Genomic DNA, 23,158 nt, shown 5'->3' with positions numbered 1-23,158 from the left:
GACAAGAATTTTCTTGTATTATTCTTTTTTATTAAACTGTTTTTCTTTTAGTTTATAAATTTTTTTTTTTTGCATTTTTACATTAATAAAATCCAGTAAAAATGCATTATTAAATATATTTACTTTTAGATGCAGTTTGAAAATAAAAGGTAATTTTATCAGGTAAAAATTTTTTCGAGAAAATTACTTTTATTAAAGTTAAGCACAAATATAAAATTAAAATATAACGATAACTTAAACAACTGTTTAATATTCTTAGAGATTTATATTTTAGAAAAAATTAATTACCTTAAATTTCAAATCGATAAAAGCTTGAGTAACTTTCGATGTTGTTTTTTTTTTTTATAATTTTTTTTTAAGTAAATCGGGTGATAGTTTCTATAATTACAACTAAGTTTCCAAAATAATAACTTTCTTTCTTTAATATTTGAAAAAATCTAATCCTTTTCATATACTAGTTAGATTAAAAACTTTTTCAAATGTTACAAACTACTGTAATTATAACTGAACAGTAAAAGTTTGCTTAAAAAACTTTAGTCAAAATAAATAGTTGTAAATTAAATATCAAACCATATGTTTTTGAAAAGCTATTTGTTATAAAATTATCACAACAATAGCTCTATAGTAACTTTAACAACAAAGGAGTGCATTAGATAAACCAAATTATTTTGTATTGTAACCTTTTTTAAAACAAATATATACTAATTTATTTATGTAAAAAGAACTGCAAAATATGTTCTTATTTATTATTTACTTTAGAATAAAAAGTAACTAAACACACATTGTTAAATATAAACTAATATAAATTTATATTTTCAAGATTTTTTACTTTAAATTATTTCAATAAATCATCGCTACTGCCTTATTATTATTTAAGAAAAAAAGTTTCTGTTTATTTAGAACAAATATTTGCTTGTTTGTGTATTATCACACCATTCTTCAAGAAAACATCAAACTGTGCATCAACTACAATGTTTATTAAACATTACGAAGCTCAAAATAAGATCGAAACCAGAAAAATAAAAGAAAAAATGCAAATAATTTTTTTCATGAATGGTGAAAGAAACTTTAATTTTTTTACTACTTATAAATTCTTATAAGTTAAATTTCATAATATCAAGCCAATCAAAAATATCAAAGTATTCCGTGAAATTAAATCTTCATTAAACTGGCTTTACCGGGCTTGTGTTTCTAAAATATTGAAAATAAGAAAAATTGTTATGGTCTAAAATAAGCAGCATGTTTTTAATAAACTTGTTATGTTGTATAGTTGGTTCTAAGATAGCGAAGTGAAAAATAAAATTATATTAAAGACTATCACTAAAAAAGTTTACTGATAATTTTAGTCAGTAACTGCAAGTACTAGTAATAAATAATTTGTGTAAACTTACATTACACTTTAAAAAACACAATATTTTTCTATTATCTTTCACACTAAAATAATATATATAAAACTTTGATATTTGAAAGTGAATATTACTTATCATTAAAAACAGTTACATTAAATCCATAATGTTTTAGTTTAAAACCAGCCAAGTTATTAAAGATAAAATTTTATCATTGCTTAAGTTGTGTTTCTTAATCAGTTATTTGAAAGTCAAAATAACTTTTAAATACTTCAGTTTATATAATATAAGTTTTTAGAAAGTTAGTTTTCATTTGCTTAAATAAACTATATTCGATAGTTAAAATAACATCTTGTTTAACATTATTATATAAATTTATTAATTTTGATGTTGAAATTACTTTAAACACTAATAAATAAGATTTCAAAGGTTTATAATTATCCATACAGAACTCTTCGGTAGCACGGAGGACAAAAAGACTGGCATACAATACACACCGACATTATACTTTCTGTGAAAAAAATTTCTAAGTTAGTCATTTTGCACTGGTTTTTAATCTGTGGTAATTTTATAAACTTGCTATCACTTTACAACTTTACTTTGAAAAATATATTACATGCCAAATTAATATGAAACCATTTAGCTTAGTACTTACAAGACGTATAAAAGTAGCTAATAACAGTATCTAAAAAAAACTTCAATACTCTGGCAAAAAAAAAGTTAATAAAGTTAATGCTCGACAAACATTAATAACAAGAAATTTTTAACTAGTTTTTACTACGATGAACCACCGATTTTATCATTTATGTTCTTTTAGTTGTACATATTTGTTTTTTATGTTTTATATAAATTGCAAATGCTTTAAATTAAAAAAAAGAGTGCTCGGTGTTTGTTTTTTTTTTGCTCATGGTAGAAATTAAAAACATGTACACAAAAGTAGTAGGTGTATCAAAAAATTTTTTTAAACCTTTTTTAAATGTGTTATAAAAATTTTCTAAAAATTTTATCTAATAGATTTCAAAAATAGGTTTAACAAAACACAACAAAAAACATTCTACCTGATTTAAAATCTAAAAAAGTATAAAAATTTAAATTAACTGTTTTAAAAGATACAGAAACAAGACCATATACTTTTTTTTCTGTTCTAATCAAAATAGATCAAATAACTTACATACATAAAAATACAAAGATTAAATAAATATAAAGATTAAACCTAAAATTATTATAAAGTCACTTAGTTAATCGACCTAGTTTATCAAAAAATATTTTTGGTAAAAAATTATGACTACATATTTACATAATGATAAGATAAAATATTAAAAACATAATAATATATTTGACATAGCTGTTTACTTCTTAAACGTAAAACAAGTTGTCAAATAATATAAATAAAACTCAAAATAATAGTTTTGTTTAATAATGTTTACCGATATAATTTATCTATTTTATGCTTATGACCGAGAAACGTTATAATATATTACAAAGCTTGCAAATTCCTGTGTTTTATTCGTCTAAAAAGGTTTATTAGTTTCATGGTTTTTAATGTAGTTTTATTATAAAAGTTAATTTAAATGGTTAAAGTATTTTACAAAAAAAAAACTAAACTTATCTTACAAAAAGATTTAAACAAATTTATGCGAACTAATAAAATAATTAACCTCTTATTAGTACTCTAAGTTAAACTAGTTGTTTGTTTTTATATGTTGTCTTGAATCGTTTTTATTTCTAATAAATATGAAAAAAAAACAATGAGCCAATGTAAGTTACAAGTTTAAACTGATAATTATAATGTATAAATAAATATTGATTATCACATAAGTTTCTTAGTTGTTATAAGAGCTTTTTAATTTAACTCACTTAATATAAACATTTTATGAACATAAAACCTATTTAAAGAAAAATTAACTAGTACATTTAAAAAATAAATTTACAACAAATCTAACTTTTAGTCCACTTGTTGCATTTACTTTTAGAGCAACAAACTTTATGAAGAACTTTTGGGTATTTAGTAATTTTGCAACTCCTTTTTTTGCGCTTATAGCCCGCCCTTGAAACAATTTCTTCCGAAAATATTTTTGAGTCTGTTGTTTCGTCAGAGATGTTGTTTGTTTGATTATTAAAGTTGTATTCCATTTGTAGGTCGTTTTCATCTATTATGCCAAACCTTTTTTCAATTTGAAGAGCAAGACATTCATCAAATTTAGTGCTGTTTGTCATATTTTGTGCCTAAATAGTTTTTTAAAATTTAAAATTTTATGAGTTTTTGACAACAACCAATATTTAATGATTAAAAAGAATATAAATAAAAGTTTTATAAAATGTAATGTAAAGATTAAGTTTAAAATAACTATAAGGTTATTTAGTTAGTCAACCTCATTTATCGAAAATGATAGTTTTGGTCACAAATCGTGACTACATACATATTAAAAAAAAGTTTGATGTAATGGTATACCAACATTTCCTACCCGCGCTTAATTCCCACCCGAAACGAATCTAACCCGATCAATTCCCACCCAAATCAATTCCTACCCAAATCATATCCTACCCGAATCAGTACCCATCCGAATCAACTTCCACTCGATTAATTCCAACCAAAGTTTATTGTTACTTTTGCAAGGATCATTTTTTTTTTGCACGGCGTCATTTTCATACAGGTTTCATTTTTGCACGAAACGTCACTTTTAGACGAGTATCCACTTTTGCATTACGTCACTTTTGAACAATTCGTCACTTTTGCACAGTTTAAAACTTTATCAATATAAAACTATGTTTAGTATAAATTAAACTAGATTGATTTCAAATTTCATAAACCTTAAAAAATCAAAAAAATCTAAAACTATTTTCTATTTTTTATTATACTAAAACTTTAATCTATTTAGTAGAAATATATTAAAATTAAAATAAGCTTATCCTAAAACTAAACTGAAAAAATGTTTACTGCTAATTTAAAATCTATTTTTGGAAAAGTATCAAAAAAAATTAAAGAAAAAATTATTAAATCTTTGCTTGATTTTAATTTTTTTTTGATATAAATCAATTTAAAGATGACTTTTACTTGCTTTAAATTCAATAATACAACATAAAATACATAGACGCACAAAAACACGCATGAACCAGGATTTTTGACAACAATGTTATACTAAACTGTTTTAAGTTTAATTGTACAAGTTTCAAGAGTCTTTAAAAGCTTTTCTAGTTAAAAACAGTTTTTTTTTCGGTAAAATAAAACAAAAGTTTGATTGTTTTACTTACTTTTAGCTAGTTTAAAAGTAAAGTATTTTTAGTAGTCTTTGTTTTTTAAAGTTTTACTTATCATTACAGCTTGAAAATTTGCTTAACATTGTATATCAATGCATGTTACAACTTTTTTAGACTCTATCTAAAACTCTTAGTGTATGTTAATATTTTAACATAAAAGTAAAGATTAGTCTTAAAAATATTTTAAAGTATTTCAATTTATGACTGTTTGCCCCATATCGTGTGTAACTGCAGTTTTAAGCAATAAATTAAATAAATTACTTTTTTGTTACATATTTTTTTACCAAGATTTGTGTGTAAATACTCTTATATATTTTTATTCTAATAACTTTATGTCTCACAAGCTCAATCTATTGTACAACTTAGAAGTTCTTTGTTGTATAATGTATGTACTGATTTTGTTCTGATGTGTCTTCTATTTTTTTGTTTTACATGAAAGTCTAAGTAACTTTTAAATTATCCATACTTAAACACATTAAAAAATAACTTTTAAAATGATAGGCTAAAAATGTTAAAACTTTTTTTTTTTTTTTGAACTATTTTAGCGAGTAGTAATCTTAAGAATTTTAATTTAAACTAAGTTTAAATATCGACAAAAACATCGGTGAAAGTCAGCAGAGCACAAGCCTGGACTTTAGTATACCATTAGACAAGCTCAAGTTTAAAAAAAGAGTTGATCATACAAATTCGATCATCAGACTACAAGCTTTTGGTAGACTGAGACCGGTTTCGTCCTGATTAGGTTGTGATTGAAAATTTTCTCTTGTGACTGAATGATGAGTCCTTATCAGGACAAAACTGGTCTCAGTCTACTGAAAGCTTTTGGTCTGATGATCGAATTGGTATGATCCACCCTTAAGTTTAGAATATGGTATAAATTTTGTAGGTCAATTCTAAGTGAAATAAAAAATGTATTGCTTTTATTGTCAGCAGTTAACTTGTCATCAAAATTTATAATGTTATCAGATTTTTTTGAAAAATTTATTGTATTAACAGCGTATAATTAACTGTGGTGTTCATATTCGGACCTGGTAAAATAAAAACAATGAATATCAAAATAAAAATAGAAAATTTAGTCCAAAAATCACAACTTAAGCTAAATAGTTTGTTCCCGTACTTTTATAATGATAAAATTTAATATATATTTTTTACTCTACTTAAAATAGCTTTGAATTAGCTTTTACTTATATTTAGTTTTTTTTTTATGTCAAACTTATTTTAATTTATATTCAAGTTTAGTTTTACATCAATACTTAATTAATGTTTAAACAGGTAAAAATTAGATTTATTACAGTTTTAGTTTAGTTTTTTTACAAATGTTTTTAGATAAATTTTTTCAACTTAATTTTATCGATTTAAAAAAAAAAGTCAGCTGAGCAAAAATGACGACTGGCGCAAAATATGGTACCAGTATAAAATTAATGCCATGCAAACAGAACGCTTTGTTAAAAGTGCAGTAATAAAAAATAATTAATTCGTGGAGAAGTGACACCTAAGCAAAACTAAAACTATGCAAAAATAACTCTCCGTGCAAAAGTGATGCTGTGTAAAAATGACGTGCAAAATTGATTGGGTTGGAATTGATTCGGGTTGGAACTGAGCGGTTCCCGATATAATTGTTTAAAAATTAAACGTAAATTTAGTTTACAAAAAAAATTAAACTAATAGTTTTGTTTCAAGAAAATTTAACGATATATTTTGTCTATTTTATGCTTCGAAAAACGAAAAAACATCCTTTAGATCCAATAAGTTAGTTTTTACAACTTTACATTAAATCAAAGTTGTTTTTGTTTATTTGTAACACTTATGAATAAAACATTATTTTTATTAAACAAATAAAAATATTTACAAACTGACAAATTGTAATTTCACAGAAATTTAACCTGCTTAGCACATTTTAAACAAAGCTAATTTAGATATAAGCAAGTACTATACAAGAGTCGTCGTACTGACATAAAAGAAACTTAGATAACAACGATATTATGCCCACCATTAAAAAAACTTAAAGTAAATGTAACCACAACAAAACAACTCAAAAATTTAAGCTAAAAAAATTCTAAATTCTCATTAGAATAGTTTTAAATTAATCTAACACACAAAAGTGTTTTAAAAAGTCTTACCAAAATAAAACAGCAACTTTCGTAGTGTGGCAATGATTCGTCAACTGTAAATCCCATACAATTATAGTTGAAACCGTCGATCGTTTCATATACTACAAATTTGTGTACTTCATCTGAAGGAACCAGGTTATCATTTTTAGTATTTTCATGAAAGCTATCTAAAATAGAGTAGAACTATTTATAAAACTATAAAATTATTTTCAAAATACAAATTTTTAATAATTTACAACCGAAATTTTCTTTTTTGTTTTTGTTTTTAGTATAATTTATGCACTTTGATAAAAAATTAAGTCTTTTAACTTTTTAGTAGTTTTAAAAAAATCATCATTTAAAGTATTTATGTCAAAGCTCAAACTTTACTTTGTAATCTAGAAAAATTTCTAAAATTTTTATATGTGAAAATTAATTCAAGTTTTTATAGATTTTATGTGTCTTAAAAAAGTTATAGGTGTATAACCTTTTATTCTTTAATTTGAAGATAAAATTTACTTATTAAAAAAAGTTTGATGAAGTTTTAAGAACAATAGTAAAATCATAAGTTAAATAATACATAATACAATATGTGTTAAGATCTAAAATTCACAACAAAAATAAATTACATACCTATATCATTCCGTAAATTATTCTTCTTATTGAAACAAACTTATTTTTGACGTAATAAAGAAAACTAAGTATAAACATTTAACAACTTCGTTATCTATTTGCTGACAGTATAATTTAAATTTAAATAAAAAACAACTATTTTAAAGGAAATGAAACGATGAGTTTTAATAAGAACAAAACACCTAGGTTTCAGTCGACCGAAAGCTGCAGCCTGATAATTCATGTGGTAAGATAAAATCTTATTGCTAGTTAATGTCCTTGTTTATACAAATTCAGCTACTAACTTTGGGTTTAAGTATTATAAAACCATGCTATGAATATTTTTTGTTTTTTACTTTATGTTTTCAATATACAATAAGTTGTACACTGAAATTTAATGTTTTTAAAATTATAAAATTAAAAGTTTGTATAGTGTATAACTTTTATCTGAATAATACCATTTATATGTCCGCTGTAATCATCATAGCCCGAACTAGCATCGTAGTAGCTAACGGACTCGTTATCGTTTCTTTGGTATTCAAAATCATTTTGTTCATAAGTTTTCCTTATACTACTTGAGCTGATTTCGCCTGTTACAAGTGTAATAATTTTTGACAAATATAAGAAAACAATATCAAATTTTAATAAATTTTAAATAAGTGTTTTCAGCATTTTTGAACCAATAACAACAATTTTAGACCACAATCTAAAATTTTTTTAACTATAAGCTTTCAAAGTCAACTTTTTTTAAAAGATTTCTAGGTTTTAATTTTCATTGGAACTTAATTAATCCACCAAAATATATCATTGTACGTTTTTCTAGATATTTATTTATTTTATTTCGCATTTTATAATAATTATTTAGCTGTATTTAGACAGCAGATGATAATTTAGCTGAAAAAAATAATTAGATCAACAGTTTTCTGCAACTATATTTATAACACTTATGACTTGATAACAGCCGTAAATGAGCAAAATTTTTAAGAAACATATTATAACTAGAACAGGATATTTTTTATGAACAAAGAGTTGTATAAGTGTTAGGCATTTTTGCAGTATAATGTTGTAGTATTAATTATAAGCCAGTAATTCAGAAGAACTAGATGTTATATAAACTTAGAAAAATTAATTTTTTAAGTAAGTTTAAAAAAATATAAAAACTACTGGGAAACATAGATGTTATTTGATTATGTATCTTTTTTTTTTAAACCTTGTTAAGTTTAGATTCATGAAGATCTAAGTGTAAAAAACCAAACCATCTAGTTTTAAAATACCGTAAACAATGACAATTCTACTGAGAAGAGAAGTAAAAACTACCATTTTTAAAATAGTACATAAAAATAATAAATAATTGGTGGAACAAGTTTTAATTACAAATCTTATTTACTTTTTATGATTCCTTACTTTTTTATTTATTTTTTTATCAAAAAAAGTACAACTGTAGAAATACAAATAAATAGTATAAAAAAAAACTTAAACTTAAAGCAATTAATACAAAACAAAAACAAATAAAAAAATTTGAATATCAAAAAAACTAAAACTAAAAATTATATAAAAATTTTTGCTATGAAATTTTATTTGTTTATATTTTAATACTTAAGTTTTTTTGATAAATATTTATTTAAATTACCTCATACAAAGGTTTAAATAAAAATGCTAAAAAAATTTTATGAAGTTTAAAAGATAGTGAAGCTTTTATTTTGTTCTTTCGCCAACCGGTTGCAATTAGTTTAAAAAATATTTCTAAAATTGTTTTGTCTGTTATTTCTATCTAGAAAACAAATAACTCAAAAATTACTTTGGTTTGATTTAGACAAAAATGTTCTTTTAAAGCGTTTTTGTGGAAACAAATTTTTGTTGGTCTGATAATTTCTTTCAAAAACCATACCTTGAGTATGATTTTCTTTAAGTAATATTCTTAATAAACTCATCAAGTCATCTTTAGGCGTTAAACCGGAACTTATTGTTCCACTTCCATTGACATCAGAATCAAACTGCTTAAAATTAGGTAAACTGTTTAAAAAAGAAAATTTATCTTAAATATGTTGAAACCTTTTCTTGTATACCAAAACAAAAAAAGTTTTCACAACTTATATTAAAAACTTTAATGTTTTTATTTGTCTTAAAATGTTTAATACAAACTAGTTTTAAGAGTCTTTATTATCTAGAGAAGTTTTTTTTTTGTAAGTGAATAAATTTAATTTACTTATTTATCTTTAGCTATTACTTATAATTTTAAAGACTTATTATTTACTGTTGGTATACTTAAGTTCAGTTTTGTTTATTAGTTTCGTAAGTTTTACAAAAAAAAAGCTCTGATAGTTAGTATATTTCAACTCATAGTGTATTAGTCTGCAACTGAAAGAAACAATTCTTCTCAAGCGTTTTAGCTACTGTAAAAACAATAAAAGTTAGTTCGACATTTACAACTGAACTTAAAGTTTTTCCACATTACCTCAGAAACGTTTTTGGCTAAATTCAGCCGAGTCGTTGTGTTTTCGATATTTTTAACGTTTGTGTGGCTTTTCAATGATTTTGCACTTGAAAAAACGTTGTATTTAAAACCGCTCGTTTCACCAGAACCTGAAAAAGTTTCATCACGAGTTGATGCTTTGTCATAATCGCGCGTAGTAGTAGTTTGTGGTTCAATTGGCTCAAATGCTTTAAACTTGAGTTTTTGTTTTATTAAACTCTCTTGTAATTTGTTCTCAACCAAATATGTATTAGTGTATGTTGCTTTATTTTCTTTTTTATTTCCATTTTCAACAATTACTTTTTTAGGAACATCATTGCTTTTTTGAATGCTTTTAATTTCAGTTTTGTGTGTTTTTTGTTCCAACTACAAAATAAAACAATTAAAAAAAATTTACATTTTTTCAAAATAGTTTTAACTTAAAACAAATTGAACAGTTATTTCATTTTTGCATTAATCATTACAATATATAACAAAAATTTTATCGTATTTAAAACAAAAAATATAAAAATTTAACAGTTTTTAACTTATTTTGGTAATAAAGTAATACCTTAAAGGTTTTTCTCGTAAAGTTTTCACATGTAAGCCCTTATGTCTTTACTAACCCATTCTAAGATTTCAAAATAGTTTTTAGACTCAAGAGATTGCAATATACTTGTCAACAAAGTTTTAATTGTTGTTGAGTAGTTTTATATAAATCAAGCTAAAAAAATACTTGCACTAACTAAAGCTGTTTTTAAAAAATGTTTTAGATTCCTGAACTTTTATAACCTTTTATTAAATTTGATTAGTTTCGAGTTGTTGATTTCGAGTTCTACTTTTATTTTAAACCTTAAGTTACTCAAATATTTTATATCATAGTTGTGTTCTTTTCATTATGTACTGTAAACATTTTAGACTCTCAAAGACTACCCTTGTTTTTTCAAAACCTTATTCACAACATAAGTTTAATTCAATAGATAAAAACTATAAATGTTTGATATAGTTAGATACTAGTGTTATTTTTTTTTGTTTTGAATATATTTATACAAAAATAAAAAATAAACCTTTTTTTAAGCATTTTTGTTTTGTTAGTCTCTTAAGTTGTGTTTCACTTTAACTTTCGTTAGGTAAAATTCTATTAAGGTTTTAAATATTAGGAGACGAAATTATCAATCATAACTTTGAGAAATACTTAAAGTACTCAAAAATTTTTTAAGTAACTTAATCTTAAATATATAAACATAATTTTTTATAGTTTTACATATTAATTTAATAGTAAATATATTATTAGTAGTACATTCATTTAAATTGATAATAGATATGTGTTTAAAAGTTTACAAAATCAATACCAAGACAAAAAACCGGCTGTAGCGTAATGGTAATTGATGACAAAATATTAACAAACAAAATGTAATATAAACTACAAAAATTGATTACTTTTTGGAAAAAAGTTATAATTTTGAGTACTTTATGGATGTTTTATATATAGAATATAACAAGTAAAAAAAAAACAAAGAAAAATTGTACAACATGTATTTTTATAAAATTACTTGTATGCATGTTTAATATTTAGTTAAAAGTTGCACTTGATTCCTCAAAAAATATTCTAACTGTTAATATCTATATTTTGGAGTAACTTCTAATAACTCAGCAGCATGGTTTTATTTAAATTTTATTTTTATACTCAGATATAAAAGTAACTATTGAAATACTTTTTAACTTTGAAAATAGCAAAACTAATTTTTATTTTTGTTAATACTCAGCAGCAAAAAAGTTTTCAACTGAAAACAAGCTGATTTAACGAACCTTGGACTTTATAAGAGACTCTTCACCACTAGAACTATAATAACCACTTCCAGATTCAGTTAATACTTCCAAATTTTTTGTTGTGTTTTTGTTGAGTTTAAAAAATTCATTTGCTTCGTTTTCAGTTCGCAGTTGTTTGCAAAAACAAGTGGTTTCGTTATTAAATTTTCTAATTTTAGTTTCTTCTAAAAATTCCATATGTTTTTTATAACTTTCTAATTCTATAACAATGTCACTTTGCTGCAGTACTTTTGGTCGTATCTTTTCTGTGTTGTTGCGTAAAAGTGTCACACCTACCAGACTAAAGTTAGAGTCTAAAGATGTTTGGTTTGTTTCTAAAACTATAGTTCCTGTAACCCTTATGTATACCGGCCTAAAAGTACGTTTGTGCTCTGATAAATGATTTTTATTTCCGTTGTTTTTTTCTTTTATGAAATAAGAGTTATAATCTTCTAAAACTTTCACATCTTTGTTTGATATATATCTAACTGGTGGTGCTGGTAAGGGATTAACTTGTTCATAATAGTTTTTCTCAGGCTTTGTGGTGTTAAAATCAGTTGTGTTTGCATTTAAGTATGACCTTATTCTATTATGGTATAGTTTTTGGTTTTCCTCTACTATTTTGTGTAATAATATATCGTCTAACATTATTTCAAACAATTCAAGTTTTTGTTTTAAGTCAAGATTTTTGTAAAACTGTTTAATATTTTCAGGTACTTTATTCAACTTAGAAGTTTTCAAAGCGTCTTTAACACAACCCTTTTTGAAGTACAAATTGCTTTTGTAGTACAAATTTTCAGAATTTTTAGAAAAATTAAATTGCTTACTAGATGTGTTTTTTATATCGTCTAGTAAATAAAGATTCGGTACTTTTGTCGAATTTGTTTTTAAGGTTATGTTTGACTCATGGGACTCATTTCTAAGCAAAATTGTTAAGTTTTTAGTAGATTCAGAGATATAACCATGTAAAAAACGGTCTTTATTTATTTGGGTAGTTTTCAAAAACTCACCACCATTCTTTTCAAAACTAATATTTTTTATTTGTTTGTTAAGTTTAAAATCAAACCCTGATGAGTATCCTGAAAAATCTTGCTTGTTCAAGTTATCATGTGTTATTATACTTCTTATCGTGTGATTGAGATCAAATTTAGTTGTTTTACCATCATTTGTGTTAGTGATTTTGTGGTGAGTTGTAATTTTTTTATCACTTAACTGACTTGTTTTCTTTTTCGTTACTTTGGTTGCAACTGTAGGCAAGTGTGTTTTTGTAATAGAAGCACTGTTTTTTATACCTGACGATGTTGTTGGTTCAATGTTTTTAGATAAATAAGTCACGTCAGAAGCTTCAATTATTAATAATGGCAATTTTTTAAATTTTTCTGTTAAGGTAATATCGGTAAAAGAACTATTAGTAAGAATTGTTGTAGAGTCAGTTTTTTTCACTGAAGCTGTTGTGCTAGTTTTGTTTTTAGTACTAGATAGTTTTAATTTTAAATTTTCGGCAAGCAGTAAAGTGTCAGTTACCGTACTGTACTTCAAAATACTTTCATTACTTGTAAAGTTATCATTTTTATTGCTTGCTGTTACAGCTTCTGTGTAATCAAATGTATTGTTAAAATCATAAATATTTATTGTTTTCGTTTTCTCTTTATGATAGTTGTTTTCAAACATGTTTCCCTCTAATGGTGTGTATGTAATATTTTCTATTAGATTAGCATAACTACTTGCACTGGTTGTTAAATTTTGCAGTTTAGTTGAAACATTACTACTGCTACTAGTCCTTAATGAAACTATTTTTTGTATTGTTTTTTGTGTTTTTTGAGATAAAATGTTTTTGTTAGTTTTGTTTTTGCTGACACTTTTAATGTCTTTTGTTTCATTAGTTGTAATCGACGCAATTAACTGAGAACTTATTTTTTCTTTAAATTTTATGTTTTGAATATTTGCATATTGTACCGTAGTATGATTAAGCTTAGGCAGATTGTTATGTTCAGTAGTATCAACTTTATTTGAGTCTTTTAGTTGTACTAATTTGCTCACTTTACTTTTTGAAGTTGTGTTGGAAACATATGAAGTGACACCTGTAATATCTGTTGAACCAACGGTAAAATAATTGTCAGTTGGCACATCTGTACTTAACATGTTTTTAATCGTTTTTACTCCATTGCTCAAGGTACTGTTATTATTTTCTATCTTTTTTAAAGTTGAGATGCCAAAAGAAACCTTATTTGTCACTAAGTTTTTGTAGTAATCAGCTCGCATTGTTGTTGCTAAAGCCCCATAATAGTTACTTTCCTTTTTAGTACTAGTAGTTCTGTTATTTACAGGAGCTTCAGTTGAAGGTTTAGTTGTTAATTCCAAAAGAGAAATGGTTTTATTATTTTTATGTATAGGCATAGCTTCAGTTAAAGACTTTGTGTTTGTCAAATTTTTGTTGTGTTTTTTTCTCATTATATAGTTCGTAGATAAGTTATTTGACTTAGTATTTAGCTCTTTTTTTGTATTATTTTTCGTTATTTTTACTGCATTGGGTTTGTCAATTTTTGAAAAATCTATGATATTGTTTTTGTATTCATTTTTGAAGTTTGAGCTATCACCAGTTATATTTTTTAACAAATGCTTTAAAGATGTGTATTGATATGCTTTTGTTGGAGTATAACTTAAACTTTTATTTTCAACTTCTTTTAAATCTTTTGTTGTAGTTGGATGGGATACTGTACTTTTCGTGGTCTCGTTAAGTTTTTTATAAACATTTTTGTTTGTAGAATTTAGTGGTAAAAATTTTCTTGGGGTTGTATCATAAGATATAATAGTATTTTTTTCTGTAGTAGTTAATGGAGATGATCTTATTTGGGTATTTAAGTTTTCTGTATTGCTATTTATAACATTAAACTCTGAATTTAAACTTGGTATTGATGTCGAATTTTGTACATTTTGAGGTATTAATGAAGTAAATTCAGTTAATACTTTTGGTACAGTTTTATTGGCCTTAAATACAACTTTCAATTCTTTAGAATTATTTTTTATTTTACTGAGCAATGTAGGATTTGTAATTGTATTAAGTATAAATTTAATTTTATTTGATATGTTAAACTGCTCTACAATAAGTTCTTTCTCATTTTTAGTCTTAATATTAGTTTGAGTGGTAAAGTTTGTTTGACTTACACTATAAGGTAAATAAAAAATATTTTTAACGTCTTTTTTAGGCGTTTCGATTGTTTCTAAACTTAAGGGACTTGATTCAGTATTTAAAAAAATATTTGCTGTAGTGTAATTTGTTTGTGACGTTGTTTTTCCAGCATATGCATTTATACTAGTAGCTTGTGAGTAAAAGTTATTTAAAGATTTTTCGCTTTTTGGACTGAATGTTGTAGTATTTTTATTGTAAACCAAACTAATATTTGAAGTTTTTTTAAACGGATTAATAGTAGTAAATATTTTATTAAGATAAGTATTTATTTTCTTAGAAGAACTTTTAATACTTTTAGTTTTGTTGTTATCATAGGTAGTCGAGTAGTTGTTTATATTTGGATAAGTAATTACAATGCTGTTATTTGAGTTGTAGTTTGTGGAATGTTTTGAATAAGCTAGTTTATTTTTATTGTTTTTTGTAAAATTTAACGGCTGTTTTATACTTTTATCTGTTGTGATGCTTTTTAAAGAGTTCTTTATGTTTTCTGCATGTAATGTCGGTTGTGTATTAATATTTGAATATGTATACGTATTCTCATGGGGTAAAGTATCAGAAGTTGTTTTGTTAAAGGGAACTTGAGTTGAAGTTTCTTTCCTAACTAATACTGACATCAATGAACTACTTACGTATTGAGTACTACTTTTCATTTTCTTTTCTCTATTGCTACTAGAAAAAAGAGTTGAAAAACTTTGAATATTTGTTTTTTCTTTCTCAGAATCTGTACCTGAAAATTTATGTTTTTATGCTCAGTAATGGTTTTTAAAGTCTATATAAGCAGAAAAAACTACCTTAACGTTAAAGTTATAAATTATCTATGATAATTTTTTTATAAACTTGCTTAAAAAAAAATAAAAAAAGGTTTAAATGTTTTTAAACTTTGTAAATGATTTATATCTAAAACATACCAATGTTATTTTTTTGTGTTTTATAAAGTTTAGTTATAGCCGTAGACGTAGCACATGGATCAATATTATCAGGGCACTTCACAAACATACATAAACTTGTTTCCTTCATCGCAGTTTTATTGCAAATCAAGTTTGGAATTCCAATTACTGCCTGGTCATTACTGTTTATTTAAATGTCTCATACGATTACATTAGTTGTTGTTCTATATATGGTTGTAAGACAAATTACTTTCAAAAATATTAGTATGTTTATTTAGCATTATAATTATTCGCTTTCTAATTACAGCTAATCAAAATTTTAGACGATTAGCTAATTTTAATTCTCAATCGTACAAGTAACAACATAATGTTGATAAACTAAAGTCTTTATCTTTTTCATATTAAAAAGTTTAAGACAAAATTCTAAACATTTAAAGAAGTTAATTTACAGTAAAAAATATACTTAATGAATAAAAAGTATATCTCATTAATAGTTTATATTTAATTATCTTTTAACTTGAAATTCGCCAAAACTCGTTATATTAAACTAAAGAGCAGAAAATATACAAATAGTTTATATTGTTGTCCAAGTTTCAAATAATTACTTTCAAAAATATAAAATATACTTTGTTTAAGAATTTTGTAAATTACAGTACTTAAAATTAGTTAAAACTTTATTATATTTAAAAATGAAGTCTATAACACGTTTACATGTATTATTGATTAGATAAAAGCTGTAGTTATCAAAAAAATATGTAATATTAAAACGACATGACATTTTTTAAGCTTTAAATAAGTTAAACTTTGGATGATATTTTGATTACATGTGCATGCTTGTTAACAAGATTAAAAGGGTTTCTCTTAACTTACTCTGACAGAAAACAAAAAAATAAAGTTTTGCTTTATATTTTATAAAACTGTTTTTAAATTAAAAATATAATAGCCTTTATAGAATATAAAAGTTTTAATGCTAAAATTAATACAACAATAATAATAAAGTTTTTTATGTAAAAGCATAACATCGTAGCAGTTGATAACCGTATTAGTCTTTATTCCTATTTTATTATTATAACTCAGTATCATAAAATTGCACTTTTTACTTCTTTTTAGCTACTTTTTTCTAAATAAACACGAAAACTTTTGTATAGACAATTAACTTTAAAAAGTTTTTTAAGGTAGATATCGAACATGCCGGTTAACAAATAAATAAATATTTAATTACTCATTTAATAAAAATAATCTTTATTACTTTTTTAATAATTTCAATTGAAAATATTTAAAACTTGAAATAATTAAAGTTCTAGTTTAAGCTAAAATTAAGATAATACCAGCCTGTACACCAAATTCAGAAAGATTTTGATAAGGTGAGTTGCAGTTTCGAAAACGAGATATTTCACCACAGCTACCACATGACTTACTACAACTACTCCAAGAACTCCATTCATCATATGCACCACTAACTGAAAATACATGTTCCGTTTTTATCGTAGTAAAACTTATTTTGTACTATTATTATGATTTTGAAATTTGGCTAAGTTATTTACTTTTATAATTTAATAAGACTATTTTAGATCTCAAAGCTATAAAAAATAATAATAATAATAAATAAACAAATAAAATAAAATTACAAAAATTTTCGTAAAAACAGGTTTTAACAATAAAAATTTATATTAGAGCGAATTAGTATCAAAAAATCTACATAAAATAGTCTATTGAGGTTAAAAACTAAATATTAAGTAGAAAAAGTACTAGAAAAAGATTAGTTATATATGAATATATAGCTATTTTGTTGAAAGTTATCGAGCTATCTTTTACTTAGTTTTTACGAATTATCTAAATGATAATTTGAACTAAATAAAAAACTTTGAAATTTAGCAATTTAATCCTAAGTAAAATATATCAAACGCACCGTAACAACCAGTTACATTCAAGCAACGATACGATTCAGTAGAGTTCCCATAACAGTCATTACCATTTAGAAAAGGTGAAGGGCCGTTACAGACACGAGTCCTCACCATAACACCTGGTTTAATTGTACAAGCTGAAGAAGAACAATCACTCCACTGAGACCACTTGCTCCAATTTCCATCTATAGAACATCTTCCTACCAATTGTATTTAAAATAATCAATATAAATTTAATATATTGTTTTAAAACTTTTCATTTAAAAAAACTAACGCCTAACTATTAGTTTCGGAAAGTTTTGTTGAGGTTTTAAGGTTTTAAATGTTTAATACTGTTATTTTTTTAATTTTTTATAAACTTAAATAAATAAATAACAAAAATAGAAAATATAGTAAAGTTACAGTAAGCTAATACAAAACAAGTGATAACCGTCGTAAAATACGTACTACCTTTTCCTCTACAAATCCTAGTTTCATGGTCGACACCCTCACACTTTTTTCCTAATGGCCCTGGACTGGGGCAGCTGCAAGATTTATACCTTGTTTGCGTCCCCTCAACCTCAACACATTTTGCAGAACAAGCCTGCCATTCATTCCAGCTACACCAGTTTCCGTCAACTGACAAAGTTTAAAAAAAATCAAAATACAATGTTTTATAAAAGTATGTATATATATAACTATGTTTGTAGTTTTATTATAAAATTATGGTCAATACTGCTCGACAAAAATGTAGCTAAATAGCATCAAACTACTACTAAATCATAATATGTTTAAGATTTTAAAAGTTCAAATATCCTATAAAATATTTTAATAAACAAATGTTTTTCTGATAGTCATATGTAAGAACATATGTAAAATTTGTGTTTATTTTTTATATATAAAAAAATGCATACAACTTATGAATATATAAAATAGGCTATTGAAAAAAAAAACAAATAAAATTTTTAGGTAGATAATGATAAATTTGTTTCGAGAACTTTTTTTTGTATGGTACAATCTGTTAGCTTTATTAACAAAAAAAACTTATTAACTTACTTGGGCAATTACCGTAGTTACAAGGAATGGTATCGCGATCAGGACCTTGGCAAACACCACCAAATGGTCGTATACATTCTCTGATACGAGTAACAGTACCATTACCACAAGTAGTGCTACAAGATCCTTGCAGTGTCCATTGTCCCCAAGCTTAACATTAATAATTTTAATAAAAACGATACACTAGAAAAATTGTATGTTGTGAAACATGGCTTGTTTATATATTTAATAATATAGTAAAATAGTTCAAAACAAGTTTTTTTAATTTTAAAACATTTTTTACAATAAATATTATATGATTCTGAAGTAGTTCTTTTAATAATTAACTTAATAATATTTTATAACTTAACTAGAATATATAGTTATTGTTACAGCTGTTTAAAAAAATGTTTTAATGATCAATATTTTATTCGTTTTAGACAATTATATACCTATTTATAATTAAATAAACAAATTAAATTAATTTATAGAAAAATCTATAAATTTTCATTGCAAAACACATAAGTTTAAAACGTTTTTAGGTTCAAAACCCCTTTTAATCAACTATTAGAACTAGAATAAGTTGTAGATTTCTCTAAACAATCATTTGATATTTTATTTCCTTGATGCCGTAGAAAAATTAAAAACAAAAAAAATATTTTGTCCTGGATTTCTTTAAGCGTCAAATTCAGTATATAAATGTTATATATACATAAATAATTAAGTTTCATAAATACTTTTTAAGGAATAAATACTGTTATTTTTTTGTTTTTTAAGAAAAGTTATAAATAGCTTTTATTTTCATGTTATACTACTTTTCTCAACTAAAAGCTCAGTTAAGTACATAAAAGAATCAAACTAAGTTAAAAAAAAACTACGCAAACCTACCTTATGTTTTGTACCTACCTTATGTGTTACCCTAACATTATAGTTACAGACATAAACTTGCTAATACAAACCAAAAACCAGCATAACAGTTGCACCAATAAAAAAAATGTCACTAAAAGAAAACATACTAGCACAGTTTATAAAACATTCCTTGTATTGCTTTCCAACACCATCACACTTTTTGCCTCCACAAGAGTTTGGTGGAGAATTACAACTCCTTATTCTGTACTCGAATCCTGGTCCACAAGTTACTGAGCACCCAGTTGACTCAGACCACTGGGACCAATTACCGTCAACTGTTGAATAACTTGGTAATGACATTGTTTTTACATTGATGAAAATTACTCTAAAAAACATGAAGAAAAAGTATTGTTTATATCAACGAAAAAAAATTTACCAGGGCAACAAGAGCTCCATTGACAAGGTCTCGCTTCTACTTTTTGTTTACCTCTTATTCCCGAGCAAACATTGGTCGTACAAGCTCGATATCTTGATTGTTTGCCGACTCCACAACTTTTCGAACACTGAGACCACTGAGACCACGGTTTTAGGAATCCACGAACTGCACGACAAGGCTTGCATGAAAAGTGAAGTCCCCAACCCGATGCATGGTTTCGGCGGCAGCAAGACTCGAAAGAACCAATAAAGTTACCTCTGATTCTCCGAATCCCACCAATAGGATATCTGAAACAAAAAGAACATGATTAATATAAAAATTTTGGCTTAAGTATGTATTGTATACTCCAACATGTGAGGAGTATAAGTAAAGTATTGTAATTTATCTATTTACTTTACATTGAACTATTGGTTAACTAATGTTTTATTATTGTTCTTAGTATTATGAAAATTAATTTAAACTTGAAATTCTTCATTAAGTTTTTGTAAAACTACAATACATCACAATTTTTCCTCAATTAAGTGGACATAAACTTTAAACTAGTAAATTATGACTTGACTATCAATAATATATAGATGACTTTTTTTCTTCTAATAAAAAAAAACTATGCTAATACATAGCGGGTTAATATCAAGCTGTGCAAAAAAAAAGAGGCTGTTTCATTATATTAAAAGAGTTTAAACTAAATTAGTTTGATCAAAAGTTACAGTTAGTGAAAAAATAAATTTATAAAAAAAAAAAGTTTAACTAGTTTAAATATCAAATGTTAATATAGCATAAAGTCTGTACTATAGTATTCAGCTACCTTTTTAGTATGTAACTTTGTATCAATTGTAAACTTTCATAATTTGTTATTTAAAATTATTTGTTAATATTCTTACTTGTTAATAAATATTTCTTAAAAATCTATGCTACTAAACACTAAAAAATTAAAGTTAGAGAAGTAGCATGTGATCAAAATACAAGCACGTGATATTCAAGTTAATAAAAAACACGTTTTATTGAAATGCAGTATATGTATATATATTTTAAAGAAATACACAAGCAAAAGTTAAAATTACAAAACATTAAACGATAAATTAAAAAGATCTTGAGAAATTAAATATGAAAAACAGCTTATAACTTAGTAAAAATCGATTGAAAAGCTACAAATTAATTGTTTAAATATTATCATATTTTTTATTAATAATTAATATATTAAAACATTTGAAATTTTAAATAATATCACCGTTATGCGTATATAAGATTAAGTTTAAAATGTGAAAATTTTTAGGTAAAGTACTTTTTAGTAAACTCTTGTTTAAATGCTGTAATAATGTTAAATTACTATTAAAATAAAATAAAAAAACATATGCACACTTACTTTTTAATGTTATTTTTATATTAAGCACAAACAAAGAGATTCTTATAATTTTAAATATTAAAGAAGTTTATAATATGCTTTAAAGTAAACTTTATTAAAATTTTTAGTAAATCAAGTTATTTTACAGACTAAGTTCATCTACAAAAAAACAGACGTAACCTGCATTGAATCTGATTTCGGTTGTACCGATTTACAGGTATAACTTGTGCAAAACAACGTTGGGCCTCTAAAAATAAATAATTATTTTTATAGTAATTAAACAAAGTATTTTTAAAAACAAAAACATAACTTACTAAGACAAATCGAAATAGTTTAAAATAACATTGACTGTACATCATTTTTTATAACTTAAATCAGTGTACTTCCTTTCATATTATATATAAATCTTACTAAAACAAAGTACCTAAGAAGTAGAATGAAAACTTAGTAAACTTAAAGTAAGTTTAGACATGACCTAGATTTTAAAAAATAGCTGCTAAAATGATAATTACAAGGTTATAACTACTAAGTTCAAAATATGTACAATAAATCAGTTTAAATATAAATGACAATTCTTCATGGTATGTTATATTGACTAAAGTATATATAAAGTTTCAAAGTTTTATTCCTACTTAAAAAAATCGTTAAAAAATAGTAATAAACTTCTAAATTGTCAACTTGATTCTTATATTACTATTTTACTAACTAAACACAGTAAATTGTTCTTAAACACAATAAAAAAAGTTAAAACTTTAATTTTTAGAAGTTCTAGAAAACACAGATAAGTAAATTAAAAGATATGTTTAAATATAATAGACAAAAATAGTTTTCATGTCGATTAAACTTTACCTGTTGTATAAAATAAGTTTGCAATTGACAGAAGTTCAAAAATTAAAATCATACCAGGCGACCTTTAAACAACAAAAATAAGTATGCTAAATTAAAAGCTTCTCTTTCCAAAAGTTTTCTTTGATAAACTAAGTCTATAAAAACCGCAAACAATTTCCGATTGATCAAAGCTATTACGTTTTAGCAGATTAAAGCTATTTTTTACAAAAAAGCAATAAAAGATTTTATTAAAAATTAAAATTAGTTCATTATTAAAATGTATCTAAGAAACTATAGAGAAAGTAAAGAAAAAATGTTTAAACCTTAATTTGCACGCGACATTTACTTAGATTTTTTCTGGTTGTGATGCTCTTACTTTCGTTTCTACAAACTCAAAAGTCAAGTCAGCTGTCGATTCGATTATTTTCAAAGTTAAGTTATTGTAAAATTCTTCAAAATTACATAGAATTTAGATTTTAACAAGGTTGTTACTTAAAATAATTTTCATAACTTTTTTAAATGTTATGACTTTTAAATGTATAAAGATTTATAATCTGCATTTACCTATTTAAAAAAATGACTGTAACGAATACTAAAAAGTAAATAAATAAACTTGTTAATAATATAATATAACTACTAAAATATATTTTCATTGTTTCTGTAAATAGCTTCAGCTAACTAAATTAAGATTACCTATTATTGCTATTTTGAAAAACAAGTCTTTAAAACTATTAAAACTAAGTATACTTTTTTTACAAATATTTTATTAAAATTCAAAGCACTATCTTATTTATGTTTTAGTTCCACTAATTTCCTTGTTTTTGATAGAATCTTTTTATACAAATTAAATTATAAACATAAACATTCTATTTTCCACCTAAAAATATTTAAGATTTAGCGAGTTAATTTAAAAGTGCTCTAATATTCTAAAATGTTTATATTAATTTCAGATATTTTTGTTTTAAAGTCTTAGATACTTGTGAATTCTACAATAAAACAATAAATTTGAAGTGTTTTTATTTATAGACTTAAACTAATCTTTCGTTTTATTTTTTTGTTAATTTTTGTAAGTATGTAGAAAGTATTTAAATCTCTAAAAATATTTAACTTTTTAAATAAAAAGAAACCATAACTTTAAACT

The 23,158-nt window shown here is 24.3% G+C and overlaps 1 protein-coding gene across 1 annotated transcript; it reads right to left on the bottom strand.

Annotated features, from left to right (window-relative positions):
• Nucleotides 1–956: 956 nt before the first annotated feature.
• On the bottom strand, nt 957–19,771 carry LOC145837977 (uncharacterized). Its single transcript, XM_082945488.1, has 10 exons — nt 19,597–19,771; nt 18,584–18,733; nt 17,999–18,166; nt 17,554–17,748; nt 9,762–9,889; nt 9,105–9,300; nt 7,765–7,896; nt 6,725–6,882; nt 3,290–3,572; nt 957–1,857 (listed from the first exon to the last, which is right to left on the bottom strand). The coding sequence occupies exons 1-10, from the start codon at nt 19,769–19,771 to the stop codon at nt 1,784–1,786; spliced, it is 1,659 nt and encodes a 552-aa protein (XP_082801614.1). The 3' UTR covers nt 957–1,783.
• Between the last annotated feature and the right edge of the window lie 3,387 nt (nt 19,772–23,158).

Source organism: Thalia democratica, chromosome 1, assembly GCF_965202585.1.
Source record: "Thalia democratica chromosome 1, ktThaDemo2.hap1.1, whole genome shotgun sequence".
Taxonomy (NCBI): domain Eukaryota; kingdom Metazoa; phylum Chordata; class Thaliacea; order Salpida; family Salpidae; genus Thalia; species Thalia democratica.
The sequence above is the reverse complement of the archived record's forward strand: the minus strand, read 5'-3'. Positions and strand labels throughout refer to the sequence as shown.

Bases quoted from the DNA above. Each gene is read 5' to 3' on its own strand.
- LOC145837977 (XM_082945488.1), bottom strand. From the start codon at position 19,771: ATGTCATTACCAAGTTATTCAACAGTTGACGGTAATTGGTCCCAGTGG. The intron at 18,167-18,583 runs GTAAGTTAATAA...AAACTTTGTCAG, and splicing joins TAACTACGGTAATTGCCCAA to TTGACGGAAACTGGTGTAGC. The intron at 17,749-17,998 runs GTAGTACGTATT...TACAATTGGTAG, and splicing joins TAGGATTTGTAGAGGAAAAG to GAAGATGTTCTATAGATGGA.